We start from the raw sequence: 24,874 nt of genomic DNA on the forward strand, positions 1-24,874 counted from the left end.
GCATCTGAAATTTCCATGAAGTACAGAGGTCACTACAGATGAAATTTGCTTGGAGATTGGTAACTGGTGATAATCTTTGGACCAAGTTTTTCCGTGCGAAATATGTGAAACACGACCACATTTTCTTTGCTGAGACTAGAAGAAATGCTTCCCGTTTCTGGAAGTCTATTATGAATGTGCTTCTTGATATGGCCGAAAATGTGATTGTAAAGGTGAGAGAGGGCAGCTCTTCTTTTTGGTTTGATCGGTGGTTGGCGAGTGGGCCTTTATGTGCTAGTAGAGATTCAGGGCATTCTCAGATCACAATTAAAGATGTATGGGTTGATGGTTCCTGGGATGAGAATTATCTGGTGGAACTGGTCAGTTTAGACAAAACAGAGGAGATTATGAACGGCGTGGTGGCTGGTAAGGTGGGAACTGATATTATCATTTGGAAACTAGATATTAAGGGAGATTTTACATCGGCTTCTGCGTGGGATCTAATCCGTGTGAAAGGCACTGAGCATCTGGGCATGGACTGGATTTGGCATCACCTTCTACCGAAGAAAATTTATGTGTGTATGTGGAAAGCCCGTTTTAATGGGCTAGAGTTGGATTCTTGGGTGCAATCGCTTGGAATCCCGTTGGCATCTCGGTGTAATTGCTGCACTCATGGCCACACAGAAAGCTTAAATCATGTGCTTTGTAATGGGAGTATTGCTGCAGAGGTGTGGAAGACAGCAGCCATCACGCTGGGTATTAATAATGTCTATGGTCTTTCTTGGTGGTCAACTGTGATGTAGTGGTTTACTGTTTCCAAGAAGTCGAGTCACAGAGGGGTTTTTCTCGGTCTCATCCCGTCTATCATTACCTGGCGTCCTTGGATGCGTCGTTGCAAGGCTCACATGGAGAACTCAGCTAAATTGGCGAATAATGTTTGGTTGGTAGTGAAAGTACGGATACGTAAAATTTCCTCTCTTATGGTAACAGTGGCCTATCTCTACTAGGGATGAGGTTATTCTTCGGGCTCTTGAAGTGCCTTATGTTGATAGAGCAAGGGCTATTCCGAAACCGGTTTATTGGAGGAAACCTACCGAAGGGTGGATTAAATTGAATGTAAATGGATGTTGCCGTGGCAACCCGGGCAGTTGTGGGGGAGGAGGTGTCATTCGAGATGTGTGAGGTATTTTCAAAGGGACTTTCTCTTCTTCTTTCGGGCATGGCACAAATAATGAGGCTGAATTGAGGCGTTACTAGCTGGTATTTCTTTGTGTAAAGAGCTGGGTTTTAATCAGATAAATATTGAGAGTGACTCCACTTTGATTGTATCTTGGTTTAGTCAAAAGTGCACGGCTTGGTACTTATGGGACTATTGGGATGATCTTTTGATACTGTTAAGAGATGTACATTTCACCATTAATCATCAATTACGTGAAGGGAATAGCGCAGCAGATTTCCGTGCTAGACGGGGCGAGGAGGGTAATAATAATACTTTTTTGGATTTTAATTCTTTGCCTTGTAAGTTGAAAGGCATTTTTCGGTTGGATAAGGCGGGTTTGCCTCAGTTTAGATGGTAACTTGACTTTTTGGGTTTTCTTTAGTTTAGGCTTGTTTGTTTTGTTTTGTTCTTTTTCTTTATAATTTTGATATTTGGGATGGTTTTTATTGAATTTTTGTAAATCCTAGGTATCCCGCTTCTTACCATGGTTTTTCCTCCGCCACAAGTGAAGCCTATTAATAAAATTGGGAGGAAGTCACTCATGGACAGGTGACTTCGTCTCTTCTCTCAAAAAAAAAAAAAATTTGGTAAGCCAACTCAATTTCCAAACTTCAAACCAAATACAAATTAATTTGAGATCGTGAGGTGGAATTCTAATAAGGTTTAGGTTTGGCAACGTGAATACCAATTATTAGAGTTTAATTATATTAAAAATATAACGTTATCTAAGTTCACACATAGGTAATATTACTAAGAGGGTATTTGTCTGAGCTTATAAATTTGTCAAATTAGTTTATAAGTTTTAAAATTAAACTGACCTGTTTGTTTATAACTTTTTTAGGTTTATAAGCAAAATAATAGTAATAATAATAATAAGTTGAGGAAATATACTTTTTTTTGTTTTTTTTTACATATACATATACATTGAAAAGAGTTGTAGACATATATATAAACAAAAGACAAATCTATTTATAAACAAAAGACAGCTTTATTTATAAACAAACTACAATCTTTATTAAAAACATAAGCTCAAATCAATCTATTTATAAACAAAAGGGAAAAATTCTTCATCATGGTGCAGGGGGTGGAGGTTGACTAGAGGATGAGGAGGCTGTTGAGAAGTTTTTCATCATGTTGAAAATCTCTGTCATGCAGCCTCCAATGATGTCAACTGTTTCTTCAATTCTTGATGCAAACGTGTTGAAATCACTTTGCAGTTCTTGCATTTGCCTCTCAGTTCGTGAAAAACGCTCTTCTTGAAACTTTTCCATCCGCTCAAATCTGCTTTCCATTTCCTGTAAAGTATGAGAACCCATATCTTATACATTCTCAGATGGTCCAGGTTCAGTACCTATTCTTCTTCTTTTGCGCACATAAACTTGTCCTTCAGTAACCCCTACTTGAATACTGACACCTTCTTGAACCGTTGCATCTCCCTCGATTTCATCCCTAATAAGATACCATTGTCCTGCCACATTCTTTTTAATCAAACCCATTCTATTCAATGTTACATCCCCTAACACATTACCTGTAGAAAACGTAATCTTATTTTTTGCATCATCAGGGGTGATCTCAATATTCAACTTCTTACATATTAACGTAACCAGCATCCCCCAATATATTTCTCCTTTCTCTGCAGGGATCTCTCCCAACTTCTTAATCAATAACTTTGCTGAATTAACTTGCCTCACTGCAACTGCTGCTTCCATGAACAATAAATCCTTAACCGTCACATTTCCATTTGTCTCTTTCCTACCATTAAATGTGAAAATCAAGTATCTGTGAAATACTCTCATAGCAAGATTCTGTAACTTTGTAGATTTACACCTATGTGAATGGTAAGTCCCTATTCCGGAAACATCAATCCAAGCTTGTTTGGAATCCCAGTTTCTAGGTACATTTTCCAAACCTTCACAATCAAATCCTATCCAGGTTGCTAAATCTTGGGGTGTCACTACAAAGTTCTGATTCTTTAATTTAAAGAACATTGTATACGCCTGAAACTCATCAGTGTCTGTCTCTAAAACTTCCAAACTACCAAAAAACTCATATATCAAATGCCTATATCCATCATATCTTATACTGACTAAACGGTCCCATTTCAAATGATTAATCCAACCATTGATTTCATCACCTAAACCTAAACTTGTTAGAAGTCCTAAATCCAAACTTCTTCCAAGGCAAATATCTCTTTTTGACACGTCCTCGTATTGTTTTTTATGTCGCCAGTCTCGAAATTGAAGTGCAGATGAGGATGTGCCTTCCTGAGGAAAGGTTGTATTTTTTGCCCTCACCATTTTCTACTTTCTTCTAAAACCTATATACATTAAAAAATCGTCATCATAATCTGCCAAGGACACATAGCCAAACTAAACCTGTTGTTCAAATAAAATCCATGTGGATGAATGCCAGAAAGCTTACTACTGGAAAGGAAAAGTGTCTACAACATTTATTATTTTCATGTAGATCAATGAGCTGCAACATTTATTATTTTCTAAGTGTCTGCAACATTTATTATTTTAATGTCCTTAACATGTTAAGCTGAACTGGACTGGAGCCTCTGGTTTGCTATCTGTTATAAACAAAATTAAACTAATCGTTTCTGTCCTACTCATCCCACCTCTAAATTTTGCTGCAAAAAGGTTCCAAACAAGCGGCATTATCATTTGCCACAATCCCAATGAGGTGAGTGGAGACTTTTAACAAAGATTCACTGACAAAAACTAGAAGCTTTTATCCGAACCTAAACAATGTTCAAGTCATGGAGGAACGACAAGAATAAACAGTTGTGAAAGCTCATCTTCCTGCATGAATGTGTTGAATCTGTGCTGAATCTATCAAAGCTTTCAATTTGATAGAGATTTAGAAGGTCTGAATCTGTGCTCATTGCTTGGGTTTCCAATTTTTAATTCTGACTATGTAAATCTTTTCGAATTTAATGAAAAATATGGATCTCTTTATCAAATTTGTTTAGCCCTTAATCTGAAAATGAGCCTTGGATTTGTCACAGATTCAAATCTGGGTTTTATTTGACATTTTGTGATCTCGTTAATCAGACATTTACACAGGGTTGATGTAAAATATTGAATTGATTCCATTAGTGTAAAGTAAAGGTTGCTTAACTTAAAGATGATTAAGAGCAAATGAACCAAACTCATTGTCATCAATCATCATCCCTAACATTGTCTGTACTGTGTGATTGGGGTCTTGGAAACACCAACTGTTTATTCGTGCAAGAAGACTAACATGTTAAGCTGTTATAAGGGAAGAATATAAGGGCTGTTTAAATGGGATCAAATTAAACCATTCTCACCAACGTACATTATCTTACTGATTATCAAGCAAACATTCTCTGTTTCCATATCGTGTATATCNATATTCTGAGGCAAACTGGACTCTTCCATATTCTTTAATCTGATTCATAACAATCAGCAATAAATTTTCTGTATCAGTGTTTTTCTATTGTAACATATATTCAATCCAAAATATAATACAAAACTAAATCGTTATATCAAAATGTTCACGGTATAAAACTAAATAAATGTATAAATATATATAAATCGTTACCTGCACAAATCTCTCTAATCTCCCTTTGAACAAATCTCTGTAATCTCCCTTTCATGTATCTCTCTTTCGACTGTAAAAATTTAGCTAAATGAAGTTTGATGCAACGAAGTTTGATGAAATGAACACATGATAACTTCCGTTATTCACACGGTACCTGGAAAATGAGGAGAAAACGTTTGTTGGGGAAGAAATGGCTGAGGAATGCAGACGCTGAAATGGCTGAGGAATGCAGACGCTGAGACGAGGAACAGACGGCAACGATGAAGCAGGACGACGAATTTTGGCGCTGGTTTTCTTTGATTTAGCTCTTGTAATTGGGGAAGCGTATTGGAGAAGCTAATATAAACAAAAAAACAATGTATTACTAAAACGCGAAAAATTGATTTTTCAAAAAAAAAAATTTTTAATAACATTATGGACGGGCGTCCATAAGTAACGGACGCCCGTCCATTCATTATGGACGGCCGTCCATAATGGTTGGACGGCCGTCCTTTACAAACTGGACGGCCGTCCAACACTTATGGACGGCCGTCCATAATTAATGGACGGGCGTCCATTAAGTATGGACGCCCGTCCACAATAAATGGACGGCCGTCCATAATGAATGGACGACCGTCCATGGTCAAAAATTAAAAAAAGTTCATTTTTTTTACGAATTACTTTAAATGGACGGCCGTCCAAACTTTATGGACGGCCGTCCATAATGGAATTTTATTTTTTTTCATATTTGGGTGAAGGACGGGCGTCCATAATTTGTGGACACCCGTCCAAAATTAACGGACGGCCGTCCATAGTGGATGGACGGCCGTCCCTAAGCTTTTACAAAATATTTTATTTTATTTTAATAGGGACGGGCGTCCATATTATATGGACGGCCGTCCCTAAAAAATGGACGCCCGTCCATATTTGTGGACGGGCGTCCAAAATGGATGGACGACCGTAAGTAATTGATGGACGGCCGTCCCTAAACGTTTACAAATTTTTTTATTGTATTTTAATATGGACGGGCGTCCATCAAATGTGGACGGCCGTCCCTGGAATATGGACGGCCGTCCAAATTTGATGGACGGGCGTCCATGAGAGTGGACGGCCGTCCAAATTTGATGGACGGCCGTTCACTAAAAAAAAATTATAAAGAATTTGGTTTGTGCGTTCCACGTCGGCCGGTACAAGAATTCGGTGTAAAGAATTCGGTGTCCCTAGTGTTATTGATCCTAGAATTGAAAGTTACTTTTTTGCTATTTTTTTGGTATTATTAGCATTCTTGAAAAGAGTGCAGCCTGCTGGGTTGGTTGAGGACTTTCCACAAACATTTGGAGGGCGTCCAAAGAGTGTGTGGTGGACGGCAATGGCGAGTGGGGGTGGCAGATGGAAGGGCGTCCAAAGAAGCATTTGTTTTTTTATATGCTTTTTAATCAAAGGCCTGCAGGCCAATATTGTTTTATTTCCTCTCATTATACATTTTTGTTTTTTTGAGTGAAGCTCTAGATAAATGTTTCTTAGAGAAAAAAAATTATTCCATGATATCTAAATAAAAACCAGAAAATAAAAAGAAAAAAACCGTTCCAATAAAGAGAGGTAGAGCACTCATTATCCTTTAGAATTGAAAGTTACTTTTTTGGTATTATTACCAAAAAAAATGTTGAATGTAAAAAGGATTAAACATTTGTCCGAAACCGCTGACTGTTGATTAAAATGTCTTCGAGACTTCTTACACCGTTTCATTTAACTAACGTACTATCTATTGGGGACGTCAGTGTTAATTTCCTAGAATTAGAGGGGAAAACTTTTTACCTAAATCTCGGGCTGGCATTGTAATTAACTCGTCCCAATATATCAACTGAAAGATTAAAAGCTGGACCAGCTAGCAAAATAAATAATCTGAATCTTTGGTTTTTATTTTCTTGACTTCTATATTGTGTAGTATTCTAAATGACAAAGTCCAGAAATCTTTAGTGCTATTTCTGGATAAATTTCAACTCATATTCAATGGTTTTGCTTCAAAAGACCGCCGAATATGATTTAATCTTCAATAATTAGATTCAAAACCAAAAGGGTCAATTCATCCCTTTAAATCAAACATCTAAACAATGACATTTTCGGAAAATTTATGCGTTTAGATTAGAGCTTTACCGTTTGATTCGTCCACAAAGTCAACACATCGAACTCATAACTACATTCTACTGCTTTGACTACACTTGCTCAGGCATATTCGCATAAATATATATATTTTCTCCTCAATGAATCACCCAAAATATGCTACTAAGTTCATCAATGGCACCCAAAATCATCCTTGCAGCGTTCTTTGTCATCTTCTCTTTAAAATTCTACTCAGCAAAATCAGAAACTTGGGTTCAAGGTGGTTACTGGTTATCAGGCGGCGAGCTCCCGAGTTCGGATATAAATTCTGCGCTGTTTACTCACCTTTTTTGTGCTTTTGCTGGTGTTAATTCCACCTCCTATGAGCTCCTTTTATCAGCTTCTGATGAGAAAGAATTTTCTAACTTCACAGATACTGTGAAACAGAAGAATCCATCAGTTTCTACACTTCTATCCATTGGGGGTGCACATGCAAACTATTTAACTTTTTCTACAATGGTGAGTAATTCATCTTTCAGGAAATCCTTCATTAATTCTTCCATAAAAACAGCCAGGGTTTATGGCTTCCAGGGTCTGGATCTCTGTTGGGTTTCCGCAAACTCAAGCTCTGATATGTATAACATGGGAGTTCTCTTCGAAGAGTGGCGAGCAACTATCGAACTAGAGGCGGGAAACTCTAGCCAGGCAAAGCTTATATTGACTTCAGCTGTTCAATTTCAGCCAGATTTACGTTCAGGAAGCTTCCCGGTAAAACAAATGGAACAGTACTTGGATTGGGCTAATGTTATGGCTTATGACTTCTACTCCCCTCAGTGGTATAAATTTACTGCGGCGCATGCTGCTTTGTATGATCCGACTAGTACGGTTAACACGGATTCTGGGATAAGGGCTTGGATCAGCAGAGGATTATCTTCGAATAAGGTGGTTTTGAGTTTGCCTTTTTACGGATACGCATGGACGCTTGCGAACGCTCAGAACAATGGTATTGGTGCACCGGCAACAGGGCCAGCCAGCCCAGACGGTGGAGTCATGAGCTATAAGAAAATCAGGGATTATGTTCTGAGAAATGGGGCTAATGTTATGTACAACGCAGCTTATGTGGTGAATTACTGCACCGTCGGGTCAACTTGGATTGGTTTTGATGATGTTGACGTTGTAAGAATAAAGGTTGCTTATGCCAAGGAGAAGAAGCTACTTGGTTACATTGCGTGGGAGGTCTCCAACGATGATAACTGGATGCTTTATCAAGCTGCAGGTAAGTGATCAGAACTTAATTCACCAAGAAATCTGTTTGATTAATGATTATTTCTATCTATAGTGTAATTACAACCAAATCAACAATTATTAAGTGGCTTCCCCAATTTTTTATGTTATCAATTGTTCCATAGCCGGCACATAAGGCAAAACTATGACATTATTTATTCATCAGATGACTAGATTTTTTGATCAAGTGAAGATATAAGTATAAGATATGAATTAATTATCATTTATCAACAGACAATGACAGAGTAGTTAGACCAGTTGCATTGACATATGACCATTTATAAAAATAACAGAACACCAAGTTTTACACACATTGAAAAATTGATTGACAATGAGTTGAATGAAGATTTTTTATGGGAACTCTAGTAACATAAAAGAAAATATTTTTTCAGCTCAAGAGGGTAATAACGATGGAAGAAATAAGCGGCGGTTATTAGCAATTGTGTTGTCTTCAACTGCAGCTGCTATTCTTCTTCTGGGCTGCTTTTTGATATACTACTTCTGGATAAGAAAGCTCAAATCAAAAGGTGACTTGTCCAGCCATAATGCTTCTTGTGATAATGTGATGAATGATCATCTGACTTTTACTGTCATGTTTATTTGGTCTCAGCTAATGAAGGATCAAAGACGAGAATAAACGACCCATTTGCAGCTGGGGATTTTAACAGCAATGCTCCTAATCTGATAACTTATAATTTTCATGACATTGAAGTGGCTACAGACATATTCTATTTTGAAAATAAGCTTGGGGAAGGAGGATATGGTCCTATTTACAAGGTACATTCTATTAGGCCATTTATTCTATTGCAATTTGGTCTTTCTAGCTGATTGTGGGACATAAATTTTATTTGTTTGTCAGGCTTTGCTACCCAATGGACAGGAAGTAGCAATGAAGAAACTTTCAAAAACATCCACACAAGGATATGAGGAGTTCAGGAATGAGGTTATGCTTACAGCAAAACTCCAACATGTAAATCTTATTCGACTTTTGGGATTTTGTACTGATAGAGAAGAACAAATGTTGATCTACGAGTACATGCCAAACAAAAGCTTGGACTACTACCTCTTTGGTATTGTGAAAGCTTTTGTGTAATTTTTTGCATTGATCATTTGCATTTTTTGCCTTGATTGTTGACAATTTAATTTGATGTAGATCCTATTAGACGGTATACTTTGGATTGGAGAAAACGTGTACATATCATTGAAGGGATTACTCAAGGGCTTCTATATCTGCAAGAATACTCAAGACTTACTATCATTCACAGGGACTTGAAAGCTAGTAATGTTTTATTAGATGAAGAAATGAGGCCTAAAATATCAGATTTTGGTATGGCTAGAATATTTGCAAAAGATGAACTTGAAGCAAACACAGGACGAGTTGTTGGAACATAGTAAGTATATATATGTCCTCCTAATGGTATATATATAGTATCTCATATACTCAAACTTGATTGTCCATTGTAGTGGGTACGTTCCTCCTGAATATGTTAAAAGAGGCATATACTCTACTAAATCTGATGTGTACAGTTTCAGGGTTCTACTTCTACAAATTATAAGTGGAAACAAGGTTTCTTTATTCTATGGTCCCAAAGAAAACTTAAGCCTGCTAGATTATGTAAGTTTCTTCATAACCATTATTATTTACTGAGGATGGTATTTTGTTCAAATTTTGGAATTTGAATTGAATGATAATTGGTAGTTGATCATTTCAGGCATATGAGCTTTGGAAAGATGGCAAAGGCATGGAGTTTATGGATCCATCACTAGACGATACAAATTCCTCTTGTAAATTAATAAAATGCTTGCAAATAGCTTTGCTATGTGTCCAGGAAAACCCAAATGATAGACCATCCATGTTGGAAGTTTCTTCTATGCTTAAAAATGAAACCTTTGAGATAATGAACCCGAAGAAGCCAGCTTTCTCGAAACAAGCTGATGAAGATAAAGAAACTATATTAACATTCAATGATTCAACAATTTCAGAAGTTGTAGGTAGATGATTGCAGCAATTGTGATGACCAATGTGTGATATTTCCTCATAAAGTAGCAGTAGCACTGTAGCAAACACGCTAAGTGACCCAACTCATCCCAACCCTCCTTATCCCATAGGCTTCGGGCACACCCATGAGACTTGGGTTATTGGGATGTGTCATGTGAAAAATTGTAAAACTTTTTTTAAATAAACTTTTTTAAACTCTTTCTCTTGCTTCTGATCATAAATAAACATATATAAATATGTTTTACAAAATTGAAAACATATGGTATCATGTTTCATATATTACATCAAAACATGCGACGCTTTCAAAAGCAAAACATAGTTCTTGTAGCCAAATACAGATATTCAAAGGTATACAAAAAATAAAACCAAAGGAGTGATGTCGCATGGGCTCAACCTTGGGCGTCAAATCACTACTTACCAGTTGACATTTGATAAAGGTGAGCTGAAATACTCAGTGAGTGGGTCTTTTTGTGAAAACACCTTTATGAAAATCTTAAAGCATGCTATCTAATACCCATGTCTTTCTAAAACATGTTTCCATACATCATGTTGCTAAAGTCTAAGTTTATGTCTTATAAACTTGTATTGTTATACCTCTTACTTTTTTTTGTATGGAGTTTTATTAAATTTTATTTTGTGATTCTGGGGATAAAGTGTAATAATTTGAAAGTTTTGGGGACTACAGGAACCGAAATAAGTGAGGACTAAATTGAAATTTTTTAGATGTTTTGATGAACAATGGCCATTCAATGAAAGGAAAATGGGGAAAAAGAAGAAGGAGGGAAAAAAAAAAAAAAAAAGAGAAGGAAAAGGAGAGAAAGAAGAAGAAGAAGAGAAGGAGAGGAAGAAGAAAAGAAAGAAGGGAGAGGAAGATGGAACCAATAATAGAGAGAGAGGAGAGAAGAGAATGACGGAAGTGGCTGGAAAAGTGGCCGCCGGCGAGAAAACTCTGGTGATCAGAGAGTGGAGGAAGATCAAGCATATGAGAGGTGAGTAAAGGTTAAAATTTCCCTTTTTTTGATGAGTTTTATTTCACTAGATTGTATTGGTTATAATTGAGTGTAATGACATGAGATTGCACTATAATAGGAAGATTGGTTTTAATAATTTGGTTTGAGTTGAACATAGAGGTTGCTCCTAAACAAAAATAGGTTAAATATATGATTTTTGATATAAGGGTTTACTGTACAAAAATCTGACCATCTGAAACTCCGAAAATTGTTTGTATGTTTTGGGTCTTTTTTTGAAGCTTAATTTTTGATATGTTGTTGTAGACTTCTTTGAACAAAATAGAGAAGCAACAGGAACAAAATAATAATAGTTAAACAAAACAAACAGTAAACAAAGAAAGTAATACGCGCGATTTACCCTGGTTCACCCAATGTGGGCTACGTCCAGCTGAGTCAATATTATTGCAATATGCCTCACCTCTCTCGTTTACAATAAATGAATTGTTCTCACACTCATAACAAGAGAAAAGTATATTTATATACTAGGTTTAAGAGATTAAACCTAGTTTTACAAGAATTCCTATTCCTAAGCCCAACCCAAAAAGGAATTAATAACTTAAAAGGAATCCTACAGCGGTTATACATGGAAAAGCCCAAAACCGCCACCGGTCAGCCGGACCCCCGAGTGCGTCTCCGTTACCCATTAATGCTGAAGTAGTTGACAACTCCAACATTCTTGAGGAGTGTTCAAAAATTTATTTCACTAAAAAACTCGAAGAATTGAATTTTATATGGATTTTTGAAGTTGCCTTGTGAATTCTGGAATTTTCGTTTTCTGCAGAACATGTATATTTGGAAAATGAATTGATGTATCTATTCTTATCCAAATTGAGTGATTGTAAATTCTGGTGAATCCTATATGTGTCTAGTTTAATTTTGGATAGTTTCATGAGTTTAGATTAAGGGCTGAATTGTTATGAATTTTACAAGTCAGTAACCTCAATTCTGGAAACAGTTGGCAGATTTGAATGAGTTGAAAGAAAATTGTGTTTTAAATTTTTATTGATTTTAGAATGACTTGAGAAAATTATGGGAACAACTTATGTGTCTCTAAAATGCTTCGTTAAAATTATGGCTTAAATTGATGAATAAATTTTTTATGAAAAATCTGAGAGCGACTGATGTTCGGTTATGAGATAGTTTTGTTAAAGAAGAAGTTGGGCTAATGTTTTGGTGTGTATAGTGTCCAATGATTTTAATATTGAGGCGTTACCTTAGGGGGACTTATGTATGGAGGATTTATTGGATTTTGTGTATAGGGAGGCAAGCGGGGGCATTGTTAGAAGATTTCAATCATTTTTCGACTTAAGGGTCGAGCTCCAAACTATGAGTGGAAAAATCTAAACCCCTAACTTTCATTTTAACAAAGTTATCTCTTAATACTTATTTATACTTGTTTATTGTTTTAAATTTCCTAATATGTTTGATTTCTAAATATAAATGAGCTCTATTGCAATGCTATTGTTGGAAATTGTTGATTGACATGAAAAAGATGAAATTTTGATACTTTTGGGCAATAGCTTGAAAAGAAATGAAAATGGGTTGAAATTATTAGATTTGAAAACATTTGAGAATTTGCATTTATATTTTTATGTTACATGAGATGTTATGAAATTATTATATTTTATGAAAAAAATGTTTTGAGAATATGTATGAGATGTTAGTGGATTTCAAACCACCCTATGTAGTACCCATCACCCTCATGATATTGATTTGATTCTACGAATGCGTATGATTTTATATTGCCGGCCCAAGAGAGTTGAAGGCCCGAGCGAGACAGATATCACTACACATGATTTGATATTGCCGGCTCAAATGGGAATGCCCGAGCGAGACAGATATCGCTACACAAGATTTGATATTGTCGGCCCAAGAGAGTCAAAGGCCCGAGCGAGGCAGATATCGCTAGACAGGATATGATTATGCCGGCCTGAGTGGTGGCCGATTCTGCCTAGCAGGATGGATTTATTGGTTCAGCCTGCGCGATGTTAGATCTTGTCGGGTTGGACGGATTTACCCCTGGGTACTAGTTAGGTGAGAGTTTTCACATGTGATTGAGAGATGGTTTGGATATATATACATGTATATCATTTTTTTTTTTTAAATGGAAATTTATAAATGAAAATGTTAATTGTACATGAAATGTTTTTAGAAATGATATGTGTAGAGAAACATGAGTATTGATTTGTTTACCATTATAGCTTTCAGAAAGAAGTTTTGCAATGAGAGAATTCAACATTTGTTATGAAAGATAGCTTATATTATAAAATATGTTTATGGAAATGAAATTTTATAAGCATGAATGTTATTATGTATTGAAATGTTTTATTACATACTAACCCATTCCTCACTCATTGAGCATTTCTAGCTCACCCCTCGTTTTCGAATGTTTTTCTTTTCCCCCCACCATCAAGAAGGAGATCATGCAGAGGAGTGAATCCCACTCAAGGTTGGGCCACACGACTTTATTTCATCATATGTTCTATAGTTGTGTTTCATTTTCCGCTGCAAAGTTTATGTTTCTTTATTATGTATTTATTTCATGTTTTGGATTGTAAAAGATATGGAAAAATATGATACCATACGTCATTTTGTAAAAGAAAATTCAGTTGTTTATTTGCAATGATGTTATATTTATTTGTGAGAAACAAAAATGAGTGTTTATAAATGTTTTAGCCGGAAGAGTTTTATGATGTTTTAATTCATAAACAGGTTTTCATAGTTTTCCCACATGGCACGTCTTGGTCACCTAAGTCTCATGGGTGTGCCCGGAGCCTATGGGATAGGGAGAGTCAGGACAGGTTGTGTCATGTATAAATAATTATTAACGGTTTTACCATTGAGAACTAAAAACTGATCCTATTAGTTGCGATTGCCAAACAACAATATTTGAAGAAAGTAACTAATAGGATCAATTGTAAAACACTCTCTATTCTGACAACACTCCAAACTTCACCCTTTGGTTGAACTTCATTCTACCGCATCAAGTTTCACACCAGGAAACAACCTGGACAACCTTGAGCTCCACTCAAGGTTCAATGCCGAAGTCACCCTTAAGCTCCAACAACTCGAAATCCCATCAAACATCATCATAGGAAACTTGTTCCAACAACACCCAAAAAATAAAGGTTAACAAGGTATTTTAAAGCTTACCAAAGCATAATGGAACCTGACCAAATATGAAATAAACCTCAAGGATTTTATAGAGAACAAAGAGGTATATTCAGGCCCAAAAGAAAATGCAAGGTTGAAGACGAAAATATGAGAAACCTACTCAACAATGCATTAGACAACCAGTCGACACTCTTTTACATGTTTAGCTATTTTGGAAAAGTTTTCACCTACTTTCTTAGGACCACTTATAAAAAGCTAAACGAATTTCTAGCACACCATTTGTTATATTGACATGTGTACATGGACCGCTCACACATATATCAGGTCTAGAGAATATCCTAACATCTAATGAAGACATAACATGTGTAATAAAAATTTGACTGGATGACTATCGCCACACTAACATTGGGTGTCATGACAACATTAAACTACAAAAATTATTGTACATAAATAAACAATATAATGTCTCAACATCAGAACTTAATGTAGCTACACATAATTCATAAATTGACAAAAATACTTACACAATTAATAGATAAGGATGAAAATTTATTTATTAATTATTTTGCGGTTGAATTTGGACATTAAGGACTTTTATAAATTAAACTCTTAGCGGGCGTCTAGTTCAGGGAATATTATATTATTGAGAATGTTGTATTAATAAAAAGATAGATAACTTTTAAGATTCCTAATATTTTTGGTTAGATAAGATTAAATTGGAGAGAATGTTATATTGATATGTTTGGTTGGGAGGAATAAATTAGTGGGTACGTTATATTTTAGGGTTAGATTACTAAATTGTCCTTATATTTTAATATTATTAATTTGTATTTTATTATTTAACCCCAACATTTCAGATTTACCTAAAACACCTTGGCAACCAAAAAAGTTTAAAACTTAACAAAACACCCGAGCCACCTTCCTAGGATTGCCAACTGCTAGCCTCCACCGTTGACAGTCGCCTGAACGGTGCACGATCGGTCGGATCTGCTCGGTTGTGCATTGGTAAGGACATTTTCGACCACATCTTTGGCTATGAAATGGCTATAGATTTGGCAGTTTCACAGCCACAGATTTGACCTTTTCACGGCTACATATTTGGTCGTCTGGAAACAGCCTTATCGGAGCATGATCGACCAAATCCGGCCGTGAGCCATTTTGGTGACTGATGGCGGTGGTGGCCGATGACCGATAGTCCTCTTGGGTGGCTGGGGGTGGCTGTGGTCTTGGTAATTTGGTTGAAGTACAAGTGTAGTTATGTCTTAAAACTCTTGAGTATAAGGCTAAAATTGTCCATAAAATTCTTGTAAATTGTTTAGATAATAAGGGCATTACTCTCTTAAAATTTTATTAATAAAAGATAAAATTGTAACAAAATTAAGATTATTAAGTAATTTTAAAATACCTAAGAAAATAGAGGTGATGAGATTACCACCTATATAACCAATAGTAATTACCATTGATTTTGAAAGATTACCATAATCTTATATTACTTGACAATCAAACGTGATAATTTAAGTAATATAAGATGAAATTATCTTAATAACAAGAGATTACTCCCAACCAAATACACCCTTAGAGTTTCTCCAATTTTTAAGATCAAGAAAGAAATTTATTGGAGCTTTACTACAATAACGTTGATTAATAATATTAATTTGCAAGCTATGCTCACTTTAAAAATTAAAACTTGCTGTTTTTCTATGGATCTTAATTTGTAGATTAACCAGCTTTTTAATCAAGGCCGGCCGGCCAATATTATTTTATTTCCTCTCATTATACATTTTTGTTTTTTGAGTGAAGCTTTAGACAAATATTCTTATATATATATAGAGAGAGAGAGAGAGAGAGAGAGAGAGAGAGAGAGAGAGAGAGAGAGAGAGAGAGAGAGAGAGAAATTATTCCATCATATCTAATGTGAAAATAAACCGGAAAATAAAAAAGAAAAAACCGCTCCAATAAGTAAGAGAGGTCTAACACTCATTATCCATTAGGATAAAACTTCCAATGCTTATACGACGATGTGTCTGAGTATAACCTCCAAATAAGATAATTATGTTGTAGACCAAAATTAGCTAAAGCCATCTGCAGCTTGATTACCATCGCAATATTTATGCGTGACACTATATATTAGAAAAAAAAAAAAATTATCACCGAACTTCACAGAAAATGTTAAATTCGGTCAAAAAATCGATCAATCATGCAAGAGGGTTGTGCAAACGGGCATGAAGTTAGAATAAAATTACTATACTGTCTTTTAGCAGACAAAAATTTTTAACAAAATATAATAAAAAGTATTTATTTTTTATTTCTAAACCTTTTGAATATCGATCTTGAAAGTCGTTTGGCCCTTTAATATATCAGATATATCATATGTCACATCATTCATACATTAAGTCAAAGAATTCTACATTACAAAATAAACGGCGATGCTGTGAATTGATTGACTTTAGTACATAACAGTCAGTCAAGACGTTAGTACGTTACTGTCCATATTTCAATACATTTTGGAACTAGTTTGCTATTAATAGCGTCGGCAAGATATTTTTCAAAAAACATGTGTACTATAATTAAGACTTTCCTTTACTCTTTATCCGAGGCACCCATGAAGTTTGGTACAAATTTGTTCCCCAAATTTTGGAAAACTAACGCTGCAACCCCTAGAACTGTGTTTCCATTAATTAAATGTAACAGATCAAGGGGTAAAAGAAACATTTTAAATAACCACTAACATTTTTGCAGATAGCTAGAAGTTTTGGTCAAACAATTGATAATTTTGATCAAATAATTGAAAGTTATGGATAAGTAGATGATCTTTTTGGTATTATTACAATTATTGAACGTAAAAATGATTAACTGCTTGTCCAAAACCGCTAACCATTGATTCAAATGTTTTCTTACACCTTTACATTTAACTAACATAATCTCTATTTGGGGATGTCAGTGTTAATTTCCCAAAATTAGAGGGGAAAACTTTTTTCACAAAATCTTGGGGTTGGCACTGTGATTAACTCTTTGTCCTAATAGATAGACCTGACAAAACGGACGGGTGAGTTGAGTACAGTTCAGGTCTAAACAGGTACGGGTCTTAAACAGGTCCAATACTTTAGGCCCGTATCCTACCCTATACGGGTATGGGTGGACCCGTGGGTGCCCGCTTCTCTGGTGAAGTTCCTCTTGACCCTTCTTCTCAAAGTACTCAAGGTGACTTTAGGACCTTCCAACGAATCTCAACCGTTAATCTTTGTTCTTTGTTCTTTGTTCTTCCTTCTTCTCTACAATCTCATGTGCCAGATCCCACCCGTCCATCCTTTGTACCACCAATTTCACCTCGTACTTCTTCGTCACAACTCATAAGAGGCGGCCATGGCTGCCATAATCTTTATCACCATTCTTCAAACCAAACCCAAACCCAAAAGCAAATACCCAAAAAAGAACAACCTCAAAATCTCCAAATCCTTAAAAAAACAAAAAGAAAAGAAAATTTGTTTTCAAAATTACACAATGTTTTTCATTCTTCCCATAACTCAACCACACAAAACAAACCCAAAAAAGAAAAATTCTTAAAAGCTCCCAAATCTTGAGAAACACGAAGAGAAAACAATTTGAAGAAATGGAAATGTGTTGCTCTACAACCTATCTTGATGAACCAGAAGTGAGAAGGGTTGGGTGAATTCAAGTTTTTTTTTATGCCATCAATTGGATCTATTATACCAGTAGTCCCTGAGTCGTAAAGAAGAAGAGTGGGTTGTTGAAAAACTCTTTGGGAAGAAAAATTAGTGGGTTAGGGAATGGGAATGAATGGAGATTGTAAATGATTTTGATAGGAAAGAGGCAGAGAAGAGAAGTTAAGTTTGGAGAGAGAGAAAGAAGGCAAACAAAAGTCAAAAGATGTTTTAGGCGTCTGCTCACAGCCTCACACGCTACGAAAGAGAAAGACAAAGAATGCCATGTTTTTTTCTTTAAATTAAAAACGGGTACCCATGGGCCCCGCAGGTGTACCCGGCCTACCCGTTTACAAAACGGGTAGAGCTGGGTACGGGTCTTAAAAAACGAGTTTAATAATACAGACCCGTACCCTATATAATTTACCCGGGTATGGGGTCGACCCGTGGGTCCCAACCTGTTTTGCCAGGTCTACTAATAGAGCAGCTGAAAGATTAAAAGCTGGACCAGCTAGCAAAATAAATAATTTGAATCTTTTGTTTATATTTTCTTGACTTCTATATAGTGATGGCAATGGGAGAGCCGGGATCGAGTACCCCTTGGCCCAGGCCCAAGCCTGACCTCATAACAAAGGCCCAAGCCTGGCTCGAGCCCGTCACGGGTATCACAAGTAAAGCCCAAGCCCGGCTTGATGGGTTTTTTGTAACCTTAGGCCCAGTCCAAACCTGCCCATTTTTATAATGTGAATTTTTAAATATTAATAAATTTCAATTTTTTTATATTTTTAATTCTATAAACAATTTTTAAATATTAATTTATTTTTGAATACTCATCAAATATATCAATAACTTTCCACAAAGTGCATCCATCCATCCATATAGGATTTGGGAAAAATGAGTATATATATGTAAGACAATCTTGTAATTAAATATATAGTATAAGGATAATTTAGTATAATTAATACTAAAATTGTCGGGCCCGGCCCGTACCCGAAGTCGGGCCTTAAAATCAGGCCCAGACCCAAGCCCGTGAATATCGGGTAAAGCTCGACCTTTTCAGGCCGGGCCAGGCCGGGTACCCAGAAATATCGGGCCCATTGCCATCTCTACTTATATATTGTGTAGTACTCTAAATTACAAGACCTTGCCATTTCAGAATAAATTTCAACTCATATTTAATGGTTTTGATTGTGAAAACTGCCAACTATTATTTAATCTTCAATAAATAGGTTCAAAACCAAAAGGGTCAATTCATCCCTTTAAAGTAAACACCTAAACAGAAAATTTATGTGTTTAGATTAGCTTTGCCGTTTATTTCGTACCACAAATTCCACACATGGAACTCGTAAGTCATAACTACGTTCACCGGCTTTGAGGACACTTGCTCAGGCATATTCGCTTAAATATATAAATTTTCTCCTCAATAAATCACCCAAAATATGCTACCAAGTTCATCAATGGCACCCAAAATCATCCTTGCAGCGTTCTTTGTCATCTTCTCTTTAAAATTCTACTCAGCAAAATCAGAAACTTGGGTTAAAGGTGGTTACTGGTATTCAGGCAGCGGGTTCCCAAGTTCGGATATCAATTCTGCGCTGTTTACTCACCTTTTTTATGCTTTTGCTGATGTTAATTCCACCTCCTATGAGCTCTTTTTATCAGATTCTGATGAGAAAGAATTTTCTAACTTCACAGATGCTGTGAAACAGAAGAATCGATCAGTTTCTACACTTCTATCCATTGGGGGAGGAAATGCAAAATATTCAACTCTTTCTACTATGGTGAGCAATTCATCTTTCAGGAAATCTTTCATTGATTCTTCCATAAAAACAGCCAGGGTTTATGGCTTCCAGGGTCTGGATCTCTGTTGGGTTTCCGCGAACTCAAGCTCTGGTATGTGTAACATGGGAGTTCTCTTCGAAGAGTGGCGAGCTGCTATCGAGTTAGAGGCAGGAAACTCTAGCCAGGCAAAGCTTATATTGACTGCAGCTGTTCAATTTCAGCCAGGTTTAGATTCAGGAAGCTTCCCTGTAAAAGAAATGGAACAATACTTGGATTGGGCTAATGTTATGGCTTATGACTTCTACTCCCCTCAGTGGTATAATTCTACTGCAGCACACGCTGCTTTGTATGATCCGACTAGTACTGTTAACACGGATTATGGGATAAAGGCTTGGATTAGCAGAGGATTATCTTCGAATAAGGTGGTTTTGAATTTGCCTTTTTATGGATACGCGTGGACGCTTGCGAATGCTCAGGACAACAGTATTGGTGCACCGGCAACAGGGCCAGCCATCACAGAGGATGGAGACATGAGCTACAAGGACATCAGGGATTATGTTCTGAGATATGGAGCTAATATTTTGTACAATGCAACTTATGTGGTGAATTACTGCACAATTGGGACATCTTGGATTGGTTTTGATGATGTTGACGTTGTTAAAATTAAGGTTGCTTATGCCAAGGAGAAGAAGCTACTTGGTTACAATGCGTGGCAGATCTCCCACGATGATAACTGGATGCTTTCTCAAGCTGCAGGTAAGTGATCAGAACTTACTTCATGAAGAAATCTGTTTTATTATTTCTATCTATAGTGAAATTACAACCAAATCAACAATTATTAAGTGGCTTCCCCAATTTTTTATGTTATCACTAGTTCCATAGCCGGCACATAAGGCAAAACTATGACATTATTTATTCATCAGATGACTAGATTTTTTGATCAAGTGAAGATATAAGTATAGGTATGACAATGGCATAGTAGTTAGACCAGTTGTATTGACATATGACCATTTATAAAAATAAAAGAACAAAAAGTTTTACACATTGAAAAATTGGTTGACAATGAGTTGAATGAAGATTTTTTATGGGAACTCTAGGTAACATAAGGAAATATTTTTTCAGCTCAAGAGGGTAATAACGATGGAAGAAATAAGCGGCGGTTATTAGCAATTGTGTTGTCTTCAACTGCAGCTGCTATTCTTCTTCTGGGCTGCTTTTTGATATAATACTTCTGGATAAGAAAGCTCAAATCAAAAGGTGACTTGTCCAGCCATAATGCTTCTTGTGATAATGTGATGAATGATCATCTGATTTTTACTGCCATGTTTATTTGGTCTCAGCTAATGAAGGATCAAAGACGAGAATAAATGACCCATCTGCAGCTGGGGATTTTAACAGCAATGCTCCTAATCTGATAACTTATAATTTTCATGACATTGAAGTGGTTACAGACATATTCTGTTTTGAAAATAAGCTTGGGGAAGGAGGATATGGTCCTGTTTACAAGGTACATTCTATTAGGCCATTTATTCTATTGCAATTTGGTCTTTCTAGCTGATTGTGGGACATAAATTTTATTTGTTTGTCAGGCTTTGCTACCCAATGGACAGGAAGTAGCAATGAAGAAACTTTCAAAAACATCCACACAAGGATATGAGGAGTTCAGGAATGAGGTTATGCTTACAGCAAAACTCCAACATGTAAATCTTATTCGACTTTTGGGATTTTGTACTGATAGAGAAGAACAAATGTTGATCTACGAGTACATGCCAAACAAAAGCTTGGACTACTACCTCTTTGGTATTGTGAAAGCTTTTGTGTAATTTTTTGCATTGATCATTTGCATTTTTTGCCTTGATTGTTGACAATTTAATTTGATGTAGATCCTATTAGACGGTATACTTTGGATTGGAGAAAACGTGTACATATCATTGAAGGGATTACTCAAGGGCTTCTATATCTGCAAGAATACTCAAGACTTACTATCATTCACAGGGACTTGAAAGCTAGTAATGTTTTATTAGATGAAGAAATGAGGCCTAAAATATCAGATTTTGGTATGGCTAGAATATTTGCAAAAGATGAACTTGAAGCAAACACAGGACGAGTTGTTGGAACATAGTAAGTATATATATATCCTCCTAATGGTATATATATAGTATCTCATATACTCAAACTTGATTGTCCATTGTAGTGGGTACGTTCCTCCTGAATATGTTAAAAGAGGCATATACTCTACTAAATCTGATGTGTACAGTTTCAGGGTTCTACTTCTACAAATTATAAGTGGAAACAAGGTTTCTTTATTCTATGGTCCCAAAGAAAACTTAAGCCTGCTAGATTATGTAAGTTTCTTCATAACCATTATTATTTACTGAGGATGGTATTTTGTTCAAATTTTGGAATTTGAATTGAATGATAATTGGTAGTTGATCATTTCAGGCATATGAGCTTTGGAAAGATGGCAAAGGCATGGAGTTTATGGATCCATCACTAGACGATACAAATTCCTCTTGTAAATTAATAAAATGCTTGCAAATAGCTTTGCTATGTGTCCAGGAAAACCCAAATGATAGACCATCCATGTTGGAAGTTTCTTCTATGCTTAAAAATGAAACCTTTGAGATAATGAACCCGAAGAAGCCAGCTTTCTCGAAACAAGCTGATGAAGATAAAGAAACTATATTAACATTCAATGATTCAACAATTTCAGAAGTTGTAGGTAGATGATTGCAGCAATTGTGATGACCAATGTGTGATATTTCCTCATAAAGTAGCAGTAGCACTGTAGCAAACACGCTAAGTGACCCAACTCATCCCAACCCTCCTTATCCCATAGGCTTCGGGCACACCCATGAGACTTGGGTTATTGGGATGTGTCATGTGAAAAATTGTAAAACTTTTTTTAAATAAACTTTTTTAAACTCTTTCTCTTGCTTCTGATCATAAATAAACATATATAAATATGTTTTACAAAATTGAAAACATATGGTATCATGTTTCATATATTACATCAAAACATGCGACGCTTTCAAAAGCAAAACATAGTTCTTGTAGCCAAATACAGATATTCAAAGGTATACAAAAAATAAAACCAAAGGAGTGATGTCGCATGGGCTCAACCTTGGGCGTCAAATCACTACTTACCAGTTGACATTTGATAAAGGTGAGCTGAAATACTCAGTGAGTGGGTCTTTTTGTGAAAACACCTTTATGAAAATCTTAAAGCATGCTATCTAATACCCATGTCTTTCTAAAACATGTTTCCATACATCATGTTGCTAAAGTCTAAGTTTATGTCTTATAAACTTGTATTGTTATACCTCTTACTTTTTTTTGTATGGAGTTTTATTAAATTTTATTTTGTGATTCTGGGGATAAAGTGTAATAATTTGAAAGTTTTGGGGACTACAGGAACCGAAATAAGTGAGGACTAAATTGAAATTTTTTAGATGTTTTGATGAACAATGGCCATTCAATGAAAGGAAAATGGGGAAAAAGAAGAAGGAGGGAAAAAAAAAAAAAAAAAGAGAAGGAAAAGGAGAGAAAGAAGAAGAAGAAGAGAAGGAGAGGAAGAAGAAAAGAAAGAAGGGAGAGGAAGATGGAACCAATAATAGAGAGAGAGGAGAGAAGAGAATGACGGAAGTGGCTGGAAAAGTGGCCGCCGGCGAGAAAACTCTGGTGATCAGAGAGTGGAGGAAGATCAAGCATATGAGAGGTGAGTAAAGGTTAAAATTTCCCTTTTTTTGATGAGTTTTATTTCACTAGATTGTATTGGTTATAATTGAGTGTAATGACATGAGATTGCACTATAATAGGAAGATTGGTTTTAATAATTTGGTTTGAGTTGAACATAGAGGTTGCTCCTAAACAAAAATAGGTTAAATATATGATTTTTGATATAAGGGTTTACTGTACAAAAATCTGACCATCTGAAACTCCGAAAATTGTTTGTATGTTTTGGGTCTTTTTTTGAAGCTTAATTTTTGATATGTTGTTGTAGACTTCTTTGAACAAAATAGAGAAGCAACAGGAACAAAATAATAATAGTTAAACAAAACAAACAGTAAACAAAGAAAGTAATACGCGCGATTTACCCTGGTTCACNTAATTTCAATATATTTCATCATTATACCAGAAAAATTATAAAACATAAATGGACACAATGTAGTAGTGCTCAATAAATTTGAAAGGTAAAATTTCTGAAAAATTATTCAAAATGAAATTATCTTACGCAATCCTACAAAAAGGCAAGAATCAATGATCAAAGTACATCATATGAAGTGTATAAAGTGGCACAAAACTTACAACATTGTTTGTAAGCAAGTAAGGCTATGAATTAGAAAGATCTAAAACAGAGTGAGAAATTAAGTTAATAAAAATCTCAATAATAAAAAAAAAAGAGCGATGTTTACCAAAGTTTGATCTAGCTTTCTGGTACAAGTTCTTGGCAGATTCTGTTGCACTTCTTAATAGTCCAGACAAAAAGTCAATACAGAACTTCATGTCATAGTTAAATTGAATTTTCCATCATGGAAAGTTAAAAGAAATTCTATGGTACCCGTAAGCTAACAACGCCGGCATACATATTCCTTAGGCTATGCCCACCAGAGACATCAACTCAATAGAATAAATGAAGATCATTAGTTTGGAATGTGCTTATAGATAAAGAATTGAATCCCAATGGATATCATAATTTAAGAGAATTACGCATCAAGGAACATTCCACCATCACTTAGGCATTTGACTTTAGTTGAGTTTGGAAATAAGTACCAAAACTCATCACAATGAAGCATGGATGCTAAATCCCCTGTAGAGCATCCAGAAAGAAGATTTTCAGTAGATGTATCCATAAAACTATCATAAATTCAAAGCTAAGGAAAAAAATAAAATAGAAAATAAGAAAGAAAAATGAATTTTAAATGCAAATTAAACCTGTGTGGCATTTTGCATTCCCTTGGCCATGAAATGTTCTATAGCAGCTAACCAGATACGCTGTCCTCGAAAATTAAGTTGGGCAGCATCATTTCAACTATCCCCACTAAAAGATGCTCCATCACAGTAACGTAGCTTAACCCAGTTCCAGTTGAAGAAATCTGAAACCATAATGAGGCCATCCAAAACATGTACTCCTTAAGCATAAATAATTATCAATCTGATTTAGACAGGTAAGTTAAAG

At 35.7% G+C, this 24,874-nt stretch overlaps 2 protein-coding genes across 2 annotated transcripts; both read left to right on the plus strand.

Moving 5' to 3' along the window:
- Positions 1–7,039: 7,039 nt before the first annotated feature.
- LOC116105528 (cysteine-rich receptor-like protein kinase 10) lies at positions 7,040–10,128 on the plus strand. The gene is made up of 7 exons (XM_031391933.1): positions 7,040–8,120; positions 8,521–8,655; positions 8,739–8,905; positions 8,988–9,198; positions 9,282–9,519; positions 9,593–9,743; positions 9,841–10,128. Exons 1-7 carry the CDS (start codon positions 7,040–7,042, stop codon positions 10,126–10,128), a joined length of 2,271 nt encoding a protein of 756 aa, XP_031247793.1.
- Positions 10,129–19,182: 9,054 nt separating this feature from the next.
- LOC116105529 (cysteine-rich receptor-like protein kinase 10) lies at positions 19,183–22,425 on the plus strand. The gene is made up of 7 exons (XM_031391934.1): positions 19,183–20,451; positions 20,818–20,919; positions 21,036–21,202; positions 21,285–21,495; positions 21,579–21,816; positions 21,890–22,040; positions 22,138–22,425. The coding sequence occupies exons 1-7, from the start codon at positions 19,353–19,355 to the stop codon at positions 22,423–22,425; spliced, it is 2,256 nt and encodes a 751-aa protein (XP_031247794.1). The 5' UTR covers positions 19,183–19,352.
- The last annotated feature ends 2,449 nt before the right edge of the window (positions 22,426–24,874 follow it).

This window comes from Pistacia vera, unplaced genomic scaffold, assembly GCF_008641045.1.
Source record: "Pistacia vera cultivar Batoury unplaced genomic scaffold, PisVer_v2 Contig50, whole genome shotgun sequence".
Taxonomy (NCBI): Eukaryota; Viridiplantae; Streptophyta; class Magnoliopsida; order Sapindales; family Anacardiaceae; genus Pistacia; species Pistacia vera.